The sequence below is a fragment of the Aristolochia californica genome, unplaced genomic scaffold (assembly GCF_029961685.1).
Source record: "Aristolochia californica isolate CCGP_79_NKW_82.1479 unplaced genomic scaffold, dmAriCali1.0.hap1 SCAF_7, whole genome shotgun sequence".
In the NCBI taxonomy this organism is placed as follows: Eukaryota; Viridiplantae; Streptophyta; class Magnoliopsida; order Piperales; family Aristolochiaceae; genus Aristolochia; species Aristolochia californica.
In genome coordinates, this window is record NW_027182268.1 from 36,550,271 (window position 1) to 36,571,971 (window position 21,701).

General features: G+C 37.7%; 3 protein-coding genes and 1 non-coding gene across 6 annotated transcripts; 3 read left to right on the forward strand and 1 right to left on the reverse strand.

Annotated features, from left to right (window-relative positions):
• Positions 1-1,313: 1,313 nt before the first annotated feature.
• Positions 1,314-5,064, reverse strand: LOC137937718 (carbonic anhydrase 2). 2 transcript variants are annotated; one of them, XM_068782845.1, is made up of 9 exons: positions 4,944-5,064; positions 4,236-4,294; positions 3,986-4,132; positions 3,596-3,644; positions 2,617-2,733; positions 2,468-2,521; positions 2,181-2,266; positions 1,716-1,821; positions 1,314-1,578 (listed from the first exon to the last, which is right to left on the reverse strand). In XM_068782845.1, exons 2-9 carry the CDS (start codon positions 4,283-4,285, stop codon positions 1,411-1,413), a joined length of 777 nt encoding a protein of 258 aa, XP_068638946.1. In that variant the 5' UTR covers positions 4,286-4,294; positions 4,944-5,064; the 3' UTR covers positions 1,314-1,410. The 2 variants fall into 2 exon arrangements, with proteins under 2 accessions (XP_068638946.1, XP_068638945.1); XM_068782844.1 differs by lacking the exon at positions 4,944-5,064 and adding an exon at positions 4,804-4,905.
• Positions 5,065-6,217: 1,153 nt separating this feature from the next.
• On the forward strand, positions 6,218-6,290 carry TRNAR-CCU (transfer RNA arginine (anticodon CCU)). Its single transcript has one exon. It is a non-coding gene; the product is annotated as a tRNA-Arg (tRNA).
• A 150-nt stretch (positions 6,291-6,440) lies between these two features.
• Positions 6,441-13,381, forward strand: LOC137937711 (peroxisomal membrane protein PEX14-like). Of its 2 annotated transcripts, none has more exons than XM_068782835.1 (13): positions 6,441-6,578; positions 6,741-6,833; positions 8,021-8,268; positions 8,384-8,417; positions 8,631-8,821; positions 9,113-9,299; positions 9,401-9,562; positions 9,659-9,696; positions 11,563-11,605; positions 11,693-11,760; positions 11,890-11,934; positions 12,033-12,101; positions 12,615-13,381. In XM_068782835.1, exons 2-13 carry the CDS (start codon positions 6,773-6,775, stop codon positions 13,257-13,259), a joined length of 1,791 nt encoding a protein of 596 aa, XP_068638936.1. In that variant the 5' UTR covers positions 6,441-6,578; positions 6,741-6,772; the 3' UTR covers positions 13,260-13,381. The 2 variants fall into 2 exon arrangements, with proteins under 2 accessions (XP_068638936.1, XP_068638937.1); XM_068782836.1 differs by having other exon boundaries at positions 6,441-6,569.
• A 270-nt stretch (positions 13,382-13,651) lies between these two features.
• Positions 13,652-21,633, forward strand: LOC137936019 (phosphoglucan phosphatase LSF1, chloroplastic-like). Its single transcript, XM_068780509.1, has 10 exons — positions 13,652-14,155; positions 15,342-15,445; positions 16,410-16,875; positions 16,982-17,053; positions 17,940-18,061; positions 19,174-19,389; positions 19,800-19,911; positions 20,234-20,346; positions 21,000-21,150; positions 21,362-21,633. Exons 1-10 carry the CDS (start codon positions 13,805-13,807, stop codon positions 21,479-21,481), a joined length of 1,827 nt encoding a protein of 608 aa, XP_068636610.1. The 5' UTR covers positions 13,652-13,804; the 3' UTR covers positions 21,482-21,633.
• Positions 21,634-21,701: the final 68 nt, after the last annotated feature.

Genomic DNA, 21,701 nt, shown 5'->3' on the forward strand with positions numbered 1-21,701 from the left:
ATTACAAGGAAAATTTTTGAATAAATATTTGATAATTAATACTATAATACTTCTAGCACAAGGCAATTTTTTTATGAGGATTTTGTATTTAATAATTTATTTTACTAAAAAATTATCAGATAAGTATACTAATGTATGAGATTCATTCTTAATTTTTATTTATTTTTTAGGAAAATGCACTAATAGGTTCATTTAATTTTTCTTGGAAATTTTTAAAAATTTCCATGTAATTTCTTAGCAAGGCACTAATAGGATTTTATCTAAAGGTTTATTGGAAATATATATCCTAGTAAAAATATTTTTAGTTTTCTTAGAAGATAAATTTTCAACCAAGGGTATTAAAAGGACCATAAAAATTTCAATTTCATCAAGGGTGTGTAATAGGAAAGTGTAAGAAAAAAATATCATCAAAATTTTAATTATTTTTTAACCTTTTTTGTCATTTTTGGGGAAACTAAAAATTATCCTCTTGATATTTCTAGATTCCTCGTACATTTAAAAAATGTTAAAAAGGTTTAGAAAATAAGTTTTTTTATTACTCCAATAAGAAACTATGAGGAGATTAGACAAAAAAAGTGTTTTTTTATCACTTACCCTCTTATTTTTTATTTTTTATAAAAATTTTATTTTTAAAATAAATATAAAATTTATAATTAATTTTTCCGTTGTTTCCTATGATTAAAAAAAAATCAATAAAATGATTTTTTTTCTAATAGAAAAAGTTTCTAACAACAGCCCTTAAAAGACAAAAGAGATTACATGTAATGTAATGTAAGGCTTATTTTTTATAAGAGTTTTTGAGAGCCATATTCATTAATGAAACTACAAGTTGGGAGAAATGGAGTAGGTTTGAAAGGGGGCCAACTCCCAACAAAGCCTGAGATGGGTTTGAGGTAACGATGTGAGTAGATTTAAGCCTGTCCAATGAGGTGACCAATGGAGCCTCTTCCCTTCCTAAATAAAAAAAATGGAAAGAAAGAGGCTTTCAATCTGCCTTGCTGATCTCTGAAACTTTTAACCGTGTCTTGAGGACCATAATTTGAATGACATCTTCCTTTCTTCCGTTTCAGGTTATTTAATTGATTGTTTGCTCTGCTGCTTCAACTTTTAAATAAAATCTTCTTTGTGCAATCAACTTTATTAGTTAAGAAACTGGTCCAATTAGCCTTTTCAGTTGGAAGGGATCAGATCAAAAGACGAAATCACAAAAAAAACACCACATTGTAGTTACAACAGAGCACAGAAAGAAGCTTTTGAAATTTATTTAGATTACTGAAGGAGAAAACAAGCCATGGAATTAATTCCCTTCCATGTAAGAAAAACAGAGAAACCATGCTCCTTTTTACGATCTTATTACCATTAGATATGATAAATATACAGGAACGTCTAACTTACATGGCCGACCAAAACTCACTCCACTTTAAGAGGGGAAGAATGTCCGTAATCAAGTCTCCACGCCTCAAAGCTCCCAGTGACAAAATCGTAGTAACCACCTTGTATAGCTAATGTTTTCTTGATCAGTCCCTCTCTAACAAATGGGTACGTCAGTAGGTTACTTAGCGAAACATTTACTGCTTCCTGTACACAAATTCAACAATAAACCATCAACCATATTAAATAATTAAGATTTAACAAAGAGAGAGCACACATGGAAATGGTTTGTATTTCAATTTATTTCTAATTGACCAAAGGCCGAACACATTGGTCCCCCCTACCTTTTCACATACTGTGCACTGGTCGGGGAAGGCCAGGTGGCTGGACTCCACTTTCACCTTGCTTTTAGCAGGGAGACAAATCCTCACCCAGTCCTCAATGAAATCACTGCAAATTATACGATTAGGTTACACACACAGCTTGAAAGATGACAACAAAACTCATGAAAATGACAACTAGTTTTAGTGACTCAGAAAATGCTACCACGTCCCAAAACTCATGAAGATGCAAAGGCCAAACGAGGCACGTGGCTCTGCTTTCGCTTGGAAGAGGACAGGTTTCGTAGACTTTCGGTAGTTTCAGCGCGTCGCATGTGAATTCCAAGTCCCCTCCAACTAAAACCGTAATTTGGTGGGTACTATTGACTTCAAATGCGACTAGGCGTAACCACTCATACGCGTCCAAAAGAAAGGATGAAAAGCTTGACGTCCCGATAAAATAGAGGGAAGAAAAGAGGTGGTGCTTACGTGCTTGTGGACCCATCGTCAGGGATAGACATGAGTCCCTTTATCCCACCGCAACAGCTGTGCCCAATCACTAGAATATTCTCCACCTGCCGAACATGCTCTTAATTAACAAACTAACAAACTGATGATACTATTTAAGCTGTATATCCAAAGCTACTGTAGAGAAAATTCCAGTGGGTCCTCGAACTTTTGTACAAGGCTAGATCAAACTGCGATTCCATTTCCATCCGATGGGAGGTGGAACCATGTGATCTGGTGCAACCGTAGGATGAAAATATATGCGTTACCTTGAGATGGAGGACAGCATATTCAATGGCAGCGCCAACTCCAGGATATCTAGACTGCAATTACCAAAAATAAAACATGGTCTTTTAGTGCGACTTTCAGACATTGCATTCAAAAAGAGATTCCATCAATATAACAAGTATCTGAATACCTGGTCGTAAGCCGGGACCATGTTAGCAATGTTTCGGACCACGAAAGCCTCTCCTGGTTGGAAGCCAAGGATATGAGAGGGACACACACGTGAATCGGAGCAGGCAAACACCATGAACTGAAATAATTTTACACACACGAGGTCAATAAGAAAAAGGGAAGATGTTGCTGGAATGCAATGATACAGTAAACTATTAGTGGAGATTTGACTAGGCCCTGTTTGCAAAGGATACAATCGGTTCAAACTGGTGCTTTAGTGTGTGTACAATTTTCTAGGTAGACCTTTTCATTTCTTTTAGAGAACAGCATTATCTTACTAATAATCCAAAGCACCATTGCGATAGAAGGGAAACGCAAGATTAATTATTAAGACACAGGAATTGATGCACGGAGAAGGCACTAATCCAAAAGTAAATGACGGATCACCAGATCAGGATTACACAAATATTATTGAATATATTATAGGCGAACCCTAAAGGCACGTCACCGGTGTTTCCTTTTTGTCATAAAAGTAAAAAAAAAAAGTGGAAAGAGCCCGAACAAGCTGGACTCTGGATTCGCGAGAAGGCTTCTATATTCTCATGGAACGAAAGCCAAAAGCGTAGGAGGAACACAACAACCAAGCAGTTTCAAAAGTTTACATTTATTCATATTTTATCTACCAAATGATACTCAGCAAATTCCGAAGGCCGGAGGTAGTCGAAGGAAAAAGTCAAACAGAATATATATATATATATATATATATATATATATATATTAACTGGAATACGACTATACGACTATGGCCTGGATCACAAGTACATGAAGACAACCAAGTCGTAGTACACTACAAAATTAAAACGTTTCCCCGCACGATTAGGATCAAACTCAGAGCAAATAAATCAATTTTGTTGAATAATTTTGACCTAAATCTTCGGTTGAAAAGGGCATGTATTGCTCTCACACAGAAGAAGGCAAGTAATGGAGTAACTATAACATACCTTTGGGCTCTGTCCTTTCGAAAGTTCACCAAAGAGGGAAGGGTTCGTCCTGAAAAATGCAACACAGATAACAGGTAGGTCAGATCTACTGAAATCCAATGGAGACTTCTTTATTTTTTCCGCTAAGCACTTTCTAGTCCGTTTTAATGGATTTACGACTTATGACTTGTTTAAGGCATCAGATATCCATAATCTATATAATCACAGGTGACTCTGTATGCGCCTTAACAAACGCGCGAAGGTCCAGATGGTGGAGAAGTTTCAAGTTTCAACATCATTACGACGACTCAGAAAGAAGTGCTGACTGGTGCAGCACAAAATGAATCAATACAGATAAGCGGAACGAATCAAGTATCATTGCAATAATTGAGATGAACGGTTAAAACTTACAGGTATTTCTCCCTTTTGAAACTCTCAAATCCTACTTTCACTCTCTCTATCGGATTAAATGGCTTGGTGTCGGCCACTTGCATTTTCAAGTCGCTTGTTAGCTGTTCGATTTTCTGGGCAGCGACGGCTTCCAATCCTTCCTTCTCGCTGCAATTTGAACAGACGAAGAATATAGTGAACATAAATAGACGAAATAAATGAATAAATAAAAGTAACAAAAAAAAAAAAAACTTGAAAGAGATCGACTTACCTGAGGAGGTTCTTCAGCGCTTCAATAACTTGTTCATACTCTTTGGCCATTTCTTCTTTCTGCAGTTTTCGCAGTGAACAGTCATCAAAGAAATCGATAATTATCCATACTAGAATTAACTGAAACATTATGATTTGGAAATCTACGACTATGGAAAATTGAAACTCGAAAACGGACATGTTCTAAAGACAAGTAGACTGTTCCAGTATCATTTGTAATTTTCGTAGTAAAAGGATATTCCGTAACCAGGTTGCCTCCACTCTTTTTTTTTTTTTTTTTTTAAGATTCAAAAGATTAATGAAGAAATGATCCACTTTGTTCGAAGAAGAAGAAATGACCACCAGCAAAGAAACCAAAGTAAAGAAAAACTAGCGATAAAAATCATAGGAACCGAGCAGATATTGAACTGAAAGAGCAGGATCAAATACGCCAGAAAATCTAAAACTCTAATAAGTCGCAGAGTCCTCGTTCACCCGCCAGTCAAACCAAACAACTTCTACAATTTTGCAAAGCAATCCAAGAGATCTGCGAAACTTCCTAGTACTGATCCGTATCGAGCAGTCCAGACCTCAGATGACAACAAGCAGTCGGGACGACAACCGGATAAAAGAAGAAAGGACGAAGGAATTGCAGAAACTTCTGAAGATTCGTCCATTCGAAGGTGGAGAGAAGGAATTTCTCGAAAGAAAGTTCACATTCTGAACAAACCTTTTTCCCTCGAAGTTATCGCCTGGACGGGATGGACTGCGTGAGATGGACCGTGTGAACCAGACTCGTTCACTGACAGCAGCGGGCGCGTTTCCACAGGCACAAACAGGAACGGAGGGGGAGACCTTATTTATGGGCCTATTTTTTAATTATTTTTCTTTCTTTAATTGAATTTTGTGGTCTGTACTCTTTAAATCACGCGTCAACTGGTTAACCATAGTTAACTAACCAACCAAAGGTTTTTCTATTTCTGGCCATATATAATCATTACAAAAATTCCCATGAACAAATCCAGACACTGAAGCCACAAGTTGATCCCCGTTAAACCCGGAGACGGTTTGTCTCTAAATGCGAACATTTCATGGAGGCGTAAAGACGTCCTTAAACAGAGGAGGGCCCACAGTGATTAAAAGGGTGGTCCCGGAAAAACAGCGTCGACATTTTAGCCCAATTCCTACATTCAAAAAGCAACGTTGCTTTTGCAAAAGATTTGCAGTCGGAAAGAAAGAGATGAGATATAGAGAAAGACGGCGGTACCGGAGCGGAGGGGGATAGGAGTGGGGCGGGCGCGGCAAAGACAGGGGCTTTCCTGATGAGACGCGGAGGGTTGTTGGAGGAAGAAGAGCCGAATCGGGAGAAAATACAAGGAGTGAGTCTAGTATTGGCCTTTTGTACGGGCAGTTTGATGGATGGAGATAGGGAGGTAAGGTTCGACATTGTGCAACTAGCCGTGTTCCTGCCCCCGCTTATACACCTACCCAGCGGATAACGAAAACGATCGCCGGATCATTCTCAGCTTCAACCATGGAGATGAGGGTTGAACGATGAAGACGCAGCAAAATCTCTTGTCAGTTCTGGTATGGTTTGTTTTTGTTTTTGCCCCCTATTCTACATGCCTTTTGCTTGCCCTCGATGTAACCAAGTTTTCTGTACATATTCAACTCGTCCTTGCCTTACGGCTGGCAATCCCAGATGCTCTGATAAGACAGGTATTACAGTCGCTTCGAGCTTTTCTTTTGTGTAAAATGCTATAGCCTCATGACGGAGGGGGTTATGGTGGCTGCCACTGACCCATGATCGTTCGATGGAGAAGGTGTCTGGGACTGGGTAACTTCCCTTCATACGTTTGAGTTTCTGGCAGACATCCTCGGCTGCGAATTTGATATCCTCTCGGCATGCCGCATTGGCAATGGGATCCACTTCGTCCCTCCTATTCATATGGAGACCCATTTTTTATCAACGTCAAAATATTGAATAACAAAGCAAGCATATAAGCGCCTGTAGCTCAGTGGATAGAGCGTCTGTTTCCTAAGCAGAAAGTCGTAGGTTCGACCCCTACCTGGCGCGCGAAACGAGATCTCGTTTTTTACGTTGTGAATGGTTCTATTTTGTTAATATTTTACTTATTTCGTGAAAAGAATAAAAAGTAATAACAATTAAGTAAAACAAAGGTTCCTCGCGCGGAGCAGCCTAGCACTTCGGTGGATGAAACACAAATAATCCTCCTATTTGGATTGGGAGGAGAGTCCCCTCCGTCAGACTGAGCACCGTTTCTCCGTTTGGGATATTTCAGCACTTCGATCTGAGCACAACCGTCTGACATCATCGATTTCATCATCCTCAAGAGTAATAACTGTATGCTCGCTCTCTCTTTTTCTCTCCTTCCGATTGTGCTTTTCCTTCTTCTTTATGTCATCTTCAGGCAGCTCCTCTGATCGTAATTCATCTGTTTATTTTATATTAATTTTATTTTTTTCGATTTACTAGTTCACTGCGTCTGTTTATGTGTTTTTGAAGGGAGAAAATCAGTACTAACATAGAAACCGAGCATGGGAAGTCAATCGACAACTACTCCTAGTCTAGCTGATAATCATTCCAACAAGGATGATGGTATGTATCTTCTTGTTAAATTGGCTGTCAATAGTTTATTTTTTAATTCGATGTATATCTCTCGACTTGAAAGTTCTTTTTTTTCTTTTCTCCGGAACTTTATGTATACATTCTTAATGCAATATGGTAAAAGAATTATCTTTATGTTTTATCCTCTAAGTGTTAATTGTTGCTTATGTTCATCTAATCGACTTGAAATAGGACGAGAGACGGTTGACAAGGATATGAAGACAAACATTTAACATATGTTGGTCTTTGAGGATGACCTGTCAGGCACTAGTTGAATTTTTGTAGTGTGATGTTGATTAACTTGGTGAAACGCCGTTGATGTTGTATTAAGCAACTATGGCTATGTTACTGATGCTCAATCGTGTACTTCTATGAACTCAATCAAGTGTAAAATCCATATATTCCTCTTTCCGTTGCTAGTAAATTAGGTTTTTTAATTGATTGTAATAGTGCTAACTAATAGTAAAATGTGTTGATGCAATATGAGGTGCTGTTTATAGTAGGATCATGAATATTGATTAATTGTGCAGTCATAATTCACCCTGATGTCTAAAGACATGAACCTCTGTTCTTTGCTTATTATCACTAATGCTATTTTTAATACTACTAATGCTCTTAGTGTTATTTAAAAAAATTTATTTTCTTAATTTCATGAATTTCTCTTCTTAAATATCCTTGTGTAGCTAAGCCTATTCAGGCTTAAATGAATGAAAACCTGGCGGCCATTACTTTCTTTTTTAGAAATCTGGGCATGGAACACTGAAGAGAATCATTTTTCGTCAGTAGCATGCTCTAGGACATGGAATTGTGATTTTTTAATTTCTTATAAAAGCATCTTTAATATGACTTTTGTTGAGGCTGCATGTGTGCAAGGGTTTTGTGTGTTTTAATTAGGAGTGCATATTGAACTACATATTTTGAATCTAGAGCACATACTCGGCAGCTTTCTTGCTTCTTGCACTTCCTAATTTAAACATGGATTCTTTTGATGTTGCACATGCCCAGGTTTGAACTAGAGTGATTTTTTCATGCTAATATGTAGTAATAACACAGAGGCATCATTTTTTAAAAATTTTTGTCTTTTTGAATGCTTGAGAAATTATACTCGTTTGGGCATGAGGCAAATTTTCATTATAGTGAGTAGTAGGAATGCATATTGAACTTATTTGTGCATTCAGGGTCTCCTGAATCTGTAAAGCCAATGGGTGAAAATGAGCAAGTCATAAACATGGAGGGTACACAAGAAGCTAGCCCAAAATCTGCTTTTGTGAACACAGAACCAATGAGGGAGGAGCAAGTGCAAAACGCAGTGAAGTTTCTATCACATCCAAAAGTAAGGGGTTCACCTGTCATCTACAGGCGTTCTTTCCTCGAAAGGAAAGGCCTTACAAAGGAAGAAATAGATGAAGCTTTTCGCCGTGTGCCGGTGAGGAAACATCCTCGTCTATCTGTTAAACTTCCAACGTACTCTTGATAAGATATTTATATTTAGTCTCCGCTTTGATGTCTAATTACATAAATATTTTTTATATAAATTACAGGACCCACCACCAAATGCGACCACATCAACTCAAGGTACATCGCATCAAGAAATCCATAATCAAATGTACTTTTATGGTTTGTTTCAAGTTTTTCGCTTGTTGGTCACCATAGACAGACAGTATTGAGAATTCTGTAGGAACGGAATTTTCTTCTTTAATGAGTAATTCATGAAGAAGAGGAAAACGCATTATGTTTTTATTGTGAATCTTTCATATTTATGAATTTATGTCTTCTTTTTTCCAACAGATGGCCAGTTGAAACCATCTCTGAGCACACAACCACAAGTTTCATCTCAAACTCCTCTGCCTGTGGCTGTCCCTCCTGGTGCTACTTCTATGATGCCTGTTGTAAAACAGTCCAGGTTTCAGTGGTCCCACGCTTTCTTCGCTGTAGGTATTCTTGCTGCTTCAGGTTGTGGAACTGCAGTCCTCTTGAAGGTATTTAAAGATTTATTTTCTTTTTAGTTGCTTTTTACCTTTTTTGACACATGATTATTCTTATCAACAGTTTGAGAGCTGTGACAGTGAATTTCTGTCAATGATTGACCTTTTTTTAGTTTCTTGAGTTCCTAAACGTGTCCATCATGTCTGCTTCCCATAAGAGTGGGGAAGTGTGTCAAATTTCTGGATCACATCTCTCTAGATACTAAAAGATGGGAAGTGAAAGTTCTTGAGTCCATGCCTTCTAGCTGAACTTTGATGTATATCTTATAGTATATTTCTGTGTAGAATGTGATTGTTCCCAGATTTAAGGCTTGGATTCGTAATGTTGTGTTGGAAGAGAATCATTTTGAGAAGAAAGAAGCTTCAGGACCCACTTTGGCTGAAGAAGCTGCAGCAGCTGCAAAAGCAGCAGCTGTTGCAGCTGCTGATGTGGCCAAAGCAAGTCAAGATATGTTAAATTCGAAAAATGAAGGTCAGTCCATTCTTGTCATTCCAGTATTCTGTAAATGATTCTGTAAGAGATACTGTGATATTCAAGCGTAATGACATTTCCTTTATTTTTTTTCATTGAAGAGAGAAAGTTTTTCGAATCCTGCATGGCTTTGCTAGATGTGCAAATGAAGGAAATGAAGTCTATGGGTAATGCCATTCGTAAATTAGAGGCAGCAAGAGAAGTTAACCAGCCAGATGTTAGGCAGCCTGCTGAGGAAATTGTTCAGTCTTCAATGATGAATGGCAAGCTCACTAGATTGATGCTATGATAGTACTTTTATTCTGTTATTTTGATAAATTTATCTTGAAGCTGCTTGGTTGATTGTCCATGATGTGCAGGGTCAAATAGTGATTCATTGAGATCTCTCATTTCCCAGGTAGATCTTTTTCCTCTTTTAGATATCTGGGATCTAAATTGTACCTCAGTATGTGTTGAAGTAGCATGATCTTCAAATTTTAACTTTTTGCCGCATCAGTTATGAGTCAAATTACAATTCTAGTAATTTCAATGTCCACTTTTCTTTATTTTACATGCACGAAAAGTATAAATATGTGGCAAGCCTGGGTGTGACATACCAGTTCATTGTAAGTTGCACAAGAATGCACCTAGTTCTTCTACTTAGGAGCAAAAGATTTGAAAGTAAAATTAGTTTCATATGGACTTAGATGTATTCATCTCAGTTGCAGTGTTTATTTGGCAATAAAACACATGCATACGGTCTGTAAAGCTTCACATGGACATCATTCTGGATTCTATTATATCAAAAGAAAATGCTACCTCTGCTTGTTAGATGTGTGTTTGAAATATGCTCATTATGTTGCTGATGGGAGGGGAACTATTTCCTTCTGCTGATCCCCTCTTTTTGCTATCTTGCTTTTACATTTCCAATACATCATGAGTATGATATCTAAATGCAGTCAATAGAAATGGAGTCTTTATACAGGAAGGAAAGCTGGTATATTGCTCTGCAGTTTTTGTTTCGTGTAAAAAGTAACATGACCCAAGTTTTTAGTAAATCCTAGGAAAAAGAGAAGATATGGCTTAAATTATGTGGATCATTAGCTTCCTATAAAAGCTGCAGACAGGCCCTGGTTTTTTGAATCATTTATCACTAAGAGTCCTCTTGGGTACTGCATCCTACCCAAAAGGAATGAATGCAAACAAGTCCTCTTTTACATGGCTTACGTTGCAGATGCTCTCTCTTTCTCTCTCTATACACATATATGTGTATGTATGGATGCATGATGTGTGTGTGTGAATTAAACTCCTCTTTTCTTTGATGAGGTGGTTTACAAGTCGTGATAAAAAGGTCCTTTGATATTTCTACCCGTAAATGGGTAATAATATTTTCTGCTTACAAAAGTAGGCCCAAAAAGGTTCATTTAATCTATCTTATGATATTGCATTTGCCATTGAATAGGGACCTACTAGCAAGGAGTCGTAATTGCTGCCATATTCCAGAGCTTTATCCTAACTATGTTGGTGTCAGCTACATAAATCTTCCTCCTCGAAGCTGCTCTATCATTTGCAGTGAGAAGTTTAGTTGATTAGGTTACGTAATACAACGAGAAGATTCCTGGAACAGGGTATATCTACAAATTTTGCTAAAGAAAAGAAGAGCCGATGTGTGCAATTGATATAAAGTGCACAAACGCCAATGGAGGAAACTTATTTTATATGCATGAGTCTGTTATGCTTCTTGCAGCCCTAAAATGAGATCTGATTTGGATTTCCAAATATAAGATTGTAACTTATAGTTGAATACTCATCCTTTCTGACATATGATATCAGCCTCCTTGGCATTGTTAGTCATGATATGTTGGTTAGGCTCATGTGGAACATCTTAAAGCTGAAGTGATGGATATTTAATATATTTAATGGAACCATTTGAATCATCACCTTTGGATTTGAAAGCTCTCAAGTAATGCAACTGTTTTTTCTATATTCATACGAATGCAGCATTTATTTGGTGTAAATAATTGTAATCCACATGTGGTATCTATTTGACTTGCTGCAAGTCATGGTTGTTATTTACTCTATGATAACTTAGATTGTTTCTGATGCATGAAACATACCTTTTGTGCTTCTCTTGCTTTAGAGTGGTGCTTTTCTGTGGTCTTCTTGTTGTATAGCTGCTCCCCCTGTTGAAGATTATACTTTTATTCTATCTCCCTTCTCTTTCTACTCGCACATTTGTACATTGATAATCCTTTGGATTTCTCACTAGTAATATTTTTATCAGCAATCAAAGGTTAATGGCAGAGCTAATGAGGAATCATTCTCAGGTAGTCATTTTGGATTGTAGCAAGGCACAATGTGAAGTATATTTTCTCTCCTGTTCCTTTCTTTAATATCTTATTATTTCTCACCAGAGAGGCCTTCATCAGTACCTGCATCAACGAATCCTGCTGTGGGCCAATATCCCAAGTCTTATATGGAGGTAGTTTTTATGACCTTGGCCATTTTTAAATGATCGATATTGTTAGTGGCTCTTGTCCAAACTGTTATGTTAGTGATGAGTCACTTCCTCATAGAATCCTCCTAACGAACTCCATCTGTTTTTTTTCAGATTATGGCCATGATACAAAGGGGAGAAAAGCCTCCGGGAATCAGGGTATCCTTGTTCTACCTTTTTCTGCATTGAAGTTGGTAGTATACTACATTTGTATTTGATACATTCTAATGTTTTCTTCCTTTTGATATCACATTTAGGAGATTGATGACAGACCTCCTAACCCTAATCAGCCCCCATCAAATCCTCACATGGCACCTAGAGCCAAGGTATGTTCGTCTTAGAAGGTCCAGTTGAATTTTGGAAAAAAATGTCCATTTTGAAAAAAAAGATAACCTAATAAATGACTGGAGGTGTGACATAATTGGTCACCCTAATACCCTGAAAGCTAGGGTTGGCAAATTGATATTGGAACTCTGTAGCAGGTAAACTTGATGTGTGGGCTAGTCCATCTTGAGGATCTGTTCTTCTTAGGATTATATTTGTTCATAATGTTTAGGTAGAACCAATCTAACAAATGGTTTTAAAGCAATGTCCAAGTCCAATAATTTATTTCTATCTCAAAAATTGATGGGCAATGGTTGCTATGAAAATTGAAACCTTCGTCATATGTCTACGACCAAACCCTTTCCGTGAATATACACTACGTATTGGATGCTATAGTAGTGATCATGAGAAAGACCTTGCGATGTGATGGTAACATCTTATCTCCTCGATAATAACATTAGGTATGTTAAAACTGTAGTTTGTCTAATCCTTGTCATCTACTTCAATTGAAACAGCCATGGGAGTCAGCTCAGATGCAGCAAAACCTTACCTATGGACCTCAGCCTGAAACAAAAGTTGAAGCATCAGATTTTGTGCCTCAAGTTAATGGGATTTCTACACACTTGAATGGGAAATCTTCAGCTCCGTCAGGTGATACTCCCGAGCCTTGGTGGCGGCGTAAATCTGTCACGATCTCTGAAATACAACCTGCTACTGGGGAAGAGCGCCCGATCCGTCGTGCATGGGTGCCTCCCCAACCTCCAAGTGTTGTCATCCCAGAAGCTGCGGCAGCTATACGAAAGCCAAAATCAGCAATCCAAAGGGAGCAATCCAACGACGAGAAATCAATGGTCAACGGAGGCAGTGTGACAGATGAAACATCAAGCTCTACAAAAGCTATGGTTATTCCAGAAAATGGGTCTGCTGTGGAACAGCCCCAACCAACAGTCCAAACGTCGGGATCAGGTTATGAGCAATTGGTGCCAAATGGGGTGGGTGAAAAGGAGAAATTGACGATGGGTTCCTACAGTGCAGCCGATGACATGCCAAGTATGGTCAAAACATCTGATATAGAAGTGGCAATGGAGAAACCAGAAAGGCATTTGGATTTGAAAGCTGTTGAGAAACAGCAAAGCAATGAGGCTCTTGAAGCCATGTGATTTTATTACAGTGGACTCTGAAGTTTTTTCTTGGTTTCTGGATGACAATGGGAAAGGATTACATGTGCATAAGAACAAAATATACGTACATACAGATATAATACAAAGTAGTAAACAATTTAATAGAGAAAATTGTAGGCATCGACTACGAATTAGTTTATATGTATTTTTTATTACGTATAGAGGTAAAAGAATACTATTTTTAGGGCTCGGGGAACGGTCACACGTGAAAGAGGCTTTGAGATCAGCTGCTTGGGACCACCTTAGTCAGAGCCACATAACTGCCTCTCGCTACAGCTCGGTACTTGCTCCTAGCATGACCTGCCTTTCCTACTTTCGAATCCCCATGCATAAAGACCAAATTAAAAGAAATCTAATTCGAATACCGAAAATAGAAAAAAACAAAACAAAATAAAAGATCTTTCCGTCCATGTCAAGATACGATTACAAGGAACTAAAATCTCATTGATGAATGAATGATCAAGCGATCTGTTGTTTGTTACTGTCCAGATTCTCTAGAGCGAAAATTTTGAATTCCTTCCTCCATGGCAGTTCTTCCCCGGTCTCCTCAATTCAGAGATTTCCATGGATCTTGTTCTGCTTCTTCGTCCATTTTCGCGGTATCTGCTCGGACGACTCCATTGCTGCAGCAATTCAGGGGTTCAAGTTTGGGTTCATTCGATGGATTCCCCCGACTTGGGCTTAGACTTACCAAAAAAGGTCGCCATCTTACCGGCCATGGAATTAAGAGGGTTTATGCATTGTCCAGTCCCGAGGCCGGTTGGTTGACGAAGATGAATCTCAATCAGTATATGGTGACTCTTGACAAACCGCTGGGAATTCGCTTTGCACTTTCCGTGGATGGGAATATCTTCGTACATGCTCTCAAGAGGGGAGTAAGTGAGAAACTTTTATCTTTCAACTGTTTGAACTGCATTATCTCTAATTTGTTCGTCTGTTTGGTTTTCTGTTAGCTATCTGTTGTAGTTAAGTTGAATTATTCCTCGCGATCTTTTTCTCTGGTCTCTGAAGATCCATATTCTTTCAACATTAATTTATTGGGAATAATAGCGTATGTGCAACTTTCTTCTGTACTTCTCCTGCTGATAAACTGATTCAGAAAGTTACATTCGCATCAGTATTACCGGGGTCATTCAGTGTGTTTCACCACATACACGCCAGTTGAAAAACCGACAATTGCAGCCGTATCCTCTTTCTAGTGAAAAAGATTTCTAAACGACTTGCTTAGCAAGTCTACTCTGCCAATGACAACATTCTAGTTACTGTTTATCTGCTTGGATAAGTGAGATGTCGTTATGAGCACCCTACAGACTTCAAGTGCATCTCTTCCATTTCTTCCAAGCTCAGCATTTGGAAAGACTTCATAGCACGATTGTGATGTAAGTATGAAATACTAGTGTAAGAGTGACAGCCACCTAAGACCTCCTGGGAAGGAGCCATAAAAAAAGTATGAATTGTCTTCCTTACTATTAAGAAGTTTCTGATACATGGCACATGCATAATTTCCTCATATAATGAGAAACTGTCTGGGAAATTTTCTTGTTGAATTTGGGTTGTGTATAGGCTGCTTATTTAGTAAGGACATTCTGATAATGAGGATTTTGAGTTTAAGGTCTCTTGATTGGAAGTTGAATTATGCTCATGTGACCGTGGATGGATCCAATTGCTAAATCCTATGGAAATTTGCAGATAAGTCCTTGGTGTAGCAGCCTCTTATAGTAGATTCTACATAGTGATTTTCTACTTACGTAGGATGCCTGAAGCAGTTGCGGAGCCAGAAACTCTTATAGGGGGGACAGGTTATACTAAGGCATGGGAGAGGGGTATTACATAGTAGGGCATGGCTCCTCTCAGTATTAACCTTTACTGGAAGCTCTGATCCTATTGCTTATTCCTCTTGAACATTTTAAATCAATGAAATTAGCTATACATATATGCCACACTATTATGGTGAGGATGACATGCTGTCATTGTTTAATATCTCTCTGATGAAATTTTCAACTGTCTGAGCTTCTGAGTGTGAACTTCTGCATTTTCTCATGCATCAAGCTTCTTTTGTAGGGCAATGCAGAAAAGTCGAGAATAATTATGGTGGGAGATAGATTAAAAAAGGCTAGTATGTCAGGCGGTGGATTTATTGACATTGAAGACTTCGGCGATACACAGTATGAGACTTATCTTCACTAGTGGGTAACTTGTAGCATGGTAGGAATTTAATTCCATGCACTTCTATTCTTCTCTTTCTACTAAAATCCTTTAGTAAGTAAGAGGAGACATCATTGTTCTAGGGCCGAACCTCCTAATTTTCCAACAAAATAATTTTTTTCACCTTTTATAATGACTGTTTTTTGTTGGATGCCACCTTTACTGTAATGTCTAGTATAGCTGAATTTGGCCATTTTGGACTTCATCCAATTTTTTCCTTGTTATAACAATGACGTCTAAACTCTCTGATGTTGGAATTTACCCAACAAAAACCACTTTAAATCAAGCTTTTTGCAGTTCAAGGACTAGTTAAGTTCCTTGAGTCAATATTTACTTGAAGCAAAATGGAACTAGGTAAATCAGAAAAAAACTGTCTCCGATTTAGCTGAACTGGAAAAACCCGAGAGTATTATGCAGTACGTAAATAACCTGTTGCATTGACTGAAAAGCAGAATCTGCAGTAAATATATTTAAATAAATATAAATAAATAAGTAGGCAGAGGTCTCTCTGAAGCACACAAAGAAGATAGAATCAATATTTTTTGGAAGCAAAAGTGAAGGTAAATCAGAAGGCCTCTTTCTTGTATTAAGTTGCTTGGACCATCAGTTGGAAAAATCCGAGAATATTATGCAGTACACAAATAAGTTGTTGTATTAACTAAAATGCAGAAGCTGCAAAAATATTTAAACTGATGTAAATAAATGAATAAGCAGAGGTCTCTCTGAAGCACACAGAGGAGAAGAAACTGTATGTTGTCATCAAAAGAAAGTTACTTGACTTAGTAACGTCTGTTAGCAAGTAAGATACTCTTTACCAATTTAGTTGCAGCCAACAGCTGCTCTTTCGTGGGTATGAATTTTAAGTATGATTGGCAGATAATTCTCTGCTATTTACAAATGAATATTGTCATCCAACATTTTCAGGATGCTGCTGAAGGAGAAAACAGGTTCCTTTAGCCTAGTCCTTGAGAGGCCTGTCACCCCTTTCCCTATCCAGCACTTACCTCTTACAGGGGATTATGATAATTTATTCAATAGAGGCAGGGTTCCTTTGGCCACTTGGAATGCTACTTTACTGGCATCAAATATGCAACCATCTTCTGAGACCAGTGGAAAGTCCGGGTTCATTATGTTTTCTCCAAGATTCTTAAGACCACGAGGGTGGAGCTTTTTAAATAAGTCAAATGGGGAGAAAGACTCTCAAACACAAAATTTTGGGGATTCTCTGACTAAACCATTGAGTCCACTTATTGGCACTTTCTCTGAAGAAGATTCTGAAGAAGCAAATTGGACTTTCGGGAGTTTTTCCATAGAAGAGTATATCAAAGCCCTGGATCGATCTAAAGGCGAGCTTTATTATAACCATGCCCTTGGATTGCGTTACAGTAAGGTAAATACTATCTATATTATCTAAAAGTGCCTTGTAGGAGTGATCATAATAATTTTTGTTATCCCTTATTTTATTGACTTCCCTACCTCTTTCATTTTTCTGATAGATCACTGAGCAAATTTATGTGGGGTCTTGTATTCAAAAAGATGCAGACGTGCAGACTTTGTCAGAGAATTTGGTATGTGCTTGTATTTCTACATCATATTCTATATGATAATCCTTCAGTAATATGGACATGTTTGAATCGCTTTGATAGTGAATGCTAGTTGAACTTCTATGCTGACATAACATGTTAAAGAGAGATAATCTCATTAGATATCTTTAGGCATGCCACCCAAGAATGTGCAGCATTTGCAGCAGTATGTCTCTCTTGATGTAAACATGAAGGCAGCTATGTTTTTTTGTATAAATTTGTAAGATTGGAGTTTGAGAAGGAGAAAATTGAGAGGAAAGAAAGAAGGGAAAGCATCAAGAGGCTGTGTTGAGTGGAGGGCTCAGAATTTGAGCCTCCTCTTTTAATTACTTCACTTAAGTAATGATGACACAAAATGACAACATTGCTCCTCATTACAATATCCCTCATAACTCTCTAAATACAACTCAGAGTTAAATGAAAATTGAAACATAGACTTATAATATGAAGCCTAACTTACTTCAACCCTTATGAGAAACTTGCACTCATAGGAAATGACCATACTACGGCTATATGTGTATTCTAACATCTTCCTATCTGTAGTGGATGGTGGATAGAAATGTGGGCAGGTACACAGAAAAGCATGTAGGACCTGCAAAATGGTCATTAGTATGGAGCTTAGGGTGGAAGGCTAAACATGAAATAAGAGGGTGGCTCTCAACTTACTCCACAACTGCAATTTACAATTTTTTGTACAAACTTGTGGCTGATTGTCACCATTTCTATTGTTGTGTTTTTTTAATAATGATTAGGTTATTGTCCTATTCAAAAAACTCAATGCCATTACTAGTACTGTCTCTCATTATTTAATGTGATTTTTTCAGAAACTTTTCTTGTGACAAAATTAACAGTTCAGCTATCTCTGCCTCAGGGGATCACTGCAATTCTCAATTTCCAGAGTGAAACTGAGCGTGCAAATTGGGGAATTAACTCTGAATCTATTAATGAGGCATGTCGCCAGTATAATATTCTTATGGTCAACTATTCTGTCAGGTAATTATTATATGCTTCACCATAACACCGGAATGCTAGGTCCTAAGCTAGGAATGAACCTGTATGACTGCTGGATCTGTTTATCTCTCTTATCTTTATTATCTTCATGGGAAAAAAAAAAAATTCACTATGGATTTCCAGCTATAGATGCCTTCAAAAACGTGAAAATTATCAAAGATGATGAAAGCAGGTCTCAATAGAACTTTCAATTCTCCTACAAGTAAAAGGGATTAGAATTTAAAACAGATTATTAAGACTCAAGTTCTGCCCATGAGTTCAACTAATGTTTTCGCATTTAGCACTGTCTCATGCAAAGTTTGATGCTAGTGAAGCACAAGCTTGTTTTCCCTAAGATATCTGGAGTTTCTGTGAGGCAGTGCTTTTTCTCAACTATAATTTACAGAGTACCTTGAGCAGAAGGGCCTACTTACGTTTGTGTCCTTTAGAACTAAGGGGACCATGACCTTCATCGAGTGGTATACTTCAGGTGAATCTTAATGGAACTGGGTAGTGGACCACTGTAATATCATGAAGGTTGCTTGATGTGGTTAGACAACTGATCAAGTGAGTTACAGCTGACTGTACTACTTTGGAGTCTGGTTATATCACATGTGAAGGGATCTTTGCTTGACAGATTTTGAACTTGGTGTTCATTGAGATAGCATAAATGGTGGGTAAGTTGTATCATCTACAGAGGAGCAAAGATCGTGTCATCTTATTTCCTTTTCTATTTTCTTTAAGTATAAGGTGCAGAGGTAGAAATATATGTGATAACTCCTACTAATACATTTAAGAAATCGTATGTTTTCTTTCAATTAAATCCGACTTGGTGACTGCACCACATTGGTATATGGTTTGGATCAGTCAATGTAGAATGCTAAGTTACTCACAAGATAGGATGTGATACTCTGAATTTTTTTGTCACAAGATCATCCTTCTTATTAGTTATTTTTGCCTCTGTCATCAGCTTATCCATTTTTTATTTTTTATTTTGGCTTTTTAAATGTTGACAAAGTCGAACTGTTTTACTGCTCCTAGTTTCCTTCTTAATTAATTTTAGGTTTTCTTGGTAAATTGTTATTCTACTTCTAATGTTCACAATGTCTTTGCAGGGAAGTGGATTCTATTGATTTGAGGAAGAAGCTTCCTTTCTCTGTGGGGCTTTTGTTGAGGATGCTTAGAAAGAATCTCAGAGTCTTTGTAACTTGTACAACTGGGTTTGATAGATCCCCAGCTTGTGTTATTGCCTATTTACACTGGATCCAAGATACAGCTCTTCATGCGGCTTACAATTTTGTCACTGGTCTGCATCCTTGCCGGCCTGACAGGTTTCAACGAAAACTTAAGGCCCTCTTACAGTCCTTACCTAAATCTCTAGCTATATACAGATGATTATACTATGTGTCTAAGATGTATGGATATTGGCTTTCATTGGGACTTGAAGGTCTGGTAAACTTGGAAAGTGGCAACATGGATCGTCAGCTATTTGGATAATCAAAAGTTTCTTAAAAGCACCATTATAAACTAATAACTGACCTAGTTTTTGCATTAAAAAATCATTTTAACTTGAATTTCTTCCTTGATTTGAAAATGACAGTTCAAATATAAAATCCTCTCCTTGGTGACCTCGAACTGTTCTAAGAGTTATCTACTTCTAATTTTAGTATTTTCTTGCGGCCAGCAATTGTCTTTTGTGTAAAAAGGATAAAAAATTTCCATTTGTTTTTCTTTAATACAGGCCAGCAATTGTGTGGGCAACATGGGACCTTATTGCTATGGTAGAAAATGGAAGGCACAATGGCCCTCCAACTCATGCTGTGAACTTTGTGTGGAGCCATGGGTGCAGAGAGGCAAGTTGAAATACTTCTTATTGTTGTAGATAGATTCATTGCAGTACCTAATTTTGAAAGGTCTCATTTAATAAGACTTCATTTGTTAGACTTCTTATTGTTGTAGATAGTTGTTAATTGCAGTACCTAGTTTTTAAAGGTCCAATTTAATAAGCCTTCATGTTGTAGGACTTCTTATTGTTGTAGATAGTTGTTAATTGCAGTACCTAGTTTTTAAAGGTCGAATTTAATGAGACTTCATTTGTAAGCTAGTTTCAGGAGTACTTTCTGATTCCATTCTCTTATTATAATCTTTTGTCTTCATATATGGTATTTGTTCTAGGGCGAGGAGGTGCAATTGATCGGAGACTTCACAGGAAATTGGAAGGATACAATTAAGGCTGTTCATAAGGGTGGGCCCAGACATGAAGTCGAACTTAGACTTCCTCAAGGAAAGTATGTTACATTCCTCCTATCTGGTACATACAAGAAGTTTAAATTGAGAACATGTAACTTAGGTCGCATGGGTGAATTTTTCTACCTCCAATTTTGGTAACTTAAGTCTTCAGTCTTCAGTTTGGTTATAAAACATAAAACACCAGCAAAAAACTTGATTCTACTATATTTTTGAAAAAATATCTGAAGAACGAAGGGCAATCATAACACAGTTAAAGTGAGCTATTTTGATGATTTTATTGTTCTTTTTCGTATATGAAACCAAACATAGTTTAGGTAATTCACATATTATATGCAGAGGAATGTTGTCTTCTAATATGACTTAAAAGATTAAGTGATCACAATCAGTTTAGCTCCTTATGTGATATTTTGAACGGCGAAGGTTGTGTGCAACCTTTGCGAAGTTTGAGTTGGAGAACATGAAGTAAAAAGATGGATATGGTCACCTGGCATCTGTACGCTTTGTTGGATGAAATCTCATGGGGGCAATTCCTTGGGCTTGTTTCTGTGAGCTGGTTGAGTGCTTCTGTGGACATTCCTTTTCTGCTCTAGCGACGCTACTGTATCTACTATGAAATTCTTGCAGAAATTCTGTCTTATTAAGACTACAAAGTGGGGTATCTCTATCGCTAATGTGGTTCACTATTTTGCAGGTACTATTACAAATTTATAGTTGGAGGTCAGTGGAGGCACTCAACATCATTACCAGCTGAAACTGATGAACGGGGTAATACTAATAACGTCATTAGAGTGGGAGACATTGCCCGCATTAGATCTTCAGTCCCTACGCATCAACAGATAAAGGTAAAGATTTTCTTTATTGGTGGCCACTGTATCCCTTACGACACTCCAAGAAAGAATCCCGCCAACTATCCTTCTATCTTCTTCTCCGTTCGGTGTTTACTGCTTTCAGTTTTTCTTCAAACATGTGATGGCTGTCCAATTTCGCATGAAAACTGGATTTAATAGGAAAAAGTTTTTAATGATTTTATTGCCTGTGGAACGTTGACTGCAGGATCCAACAGTTGTAAAGGTAATTGAAAGGCAGTTAACAGAAGATGAACGGTTTATGTTGGCTTTTGCTGCTCGGCGTGTGGCTTTCTCTATTTGCCCCATCAGATTCGTCCCCAAGTAAACTACCTTTGGATTTTATCCTGTGCTTTATTTACGCCTCTTTATGTAACTTGTGTCTTCTGTATACAGTTGTAAAACGTGCTTATTGGTCAAACTGTGGCCGGAGCTTCTATCATACCGATCATACTAGAGAGAGTGGTGTAAAAACTTTAAGCTTATAGCCTTTGGGGCTGGAGCTTCTATCATCACGGGTCAAAAACTTGAACTTGACCTCGATCTCT

Bases quoted from the DNA above. Each gene is read 5' to 3' on its own strand.
- LOC137937718 (XM_068782844.1), bottom strand. From the start codon at position 4,890: ATGGACGAATCTTCAGAAGTTTCTGCAATTCCTTCGTCCTTTCTTCTT. The intron at 4,295-4,803 runs GTCTGGACTGCT...CGAAAACTGCAG, and splicing joins ACTGCTTGTTGTCATCTGAG to AAAGAAGAAATGGCCAAAGA. The intron at 2,522-2,616 runs GTATTCAGATAC...TGGTAATTGCAG, and splicing joins TGGTCCCGGCTTACGACCAG to TCTAGATATCCTGGAGTTGG.
- LOC137937711 (XM_068782835.1), top strand. From the start codon at position 6,773: ATGGGAAGTCAATCGACAACTACTCCTAGTCTAGCTGATAATCATTCC. The intron at 8,418-8,630 runs GTACATCGCATC...TTTTTCCAACAG, and splicing joins TGCGACCACATCAACTCAAG to ATGGCCAGTTGAAACCATCT. The intron at 11,761-11,889 runs GTAGTTTTTATG...GTTTTTTTTCAG, and splicing joins ATCCCAAGTCTTATATGGAG to ATTATGGCCATGATACAAAG.
- LOC137936019 (XM_068780509.1), top strand. From the start codon at position 13,805: ATGGCAGTTCTTCCCCGGTCTCCTCAATTCAGAGATTTCCATGGATCT. The intron at 16,876-16,981 runs GTAAATACTATC...TTTTTCTGATAG, and splicing joins TTGGATTGCGTTACAGTAAG to ATCACTGAGCAAATTTATGT. The intron at 17,054-17,939 runs GTATGTGCTTGT...TCTCTGCCTCAG, and splicing joins AGACTTTGTCAGAGAATTTG to GGGATCACTGCAATTCTCAA.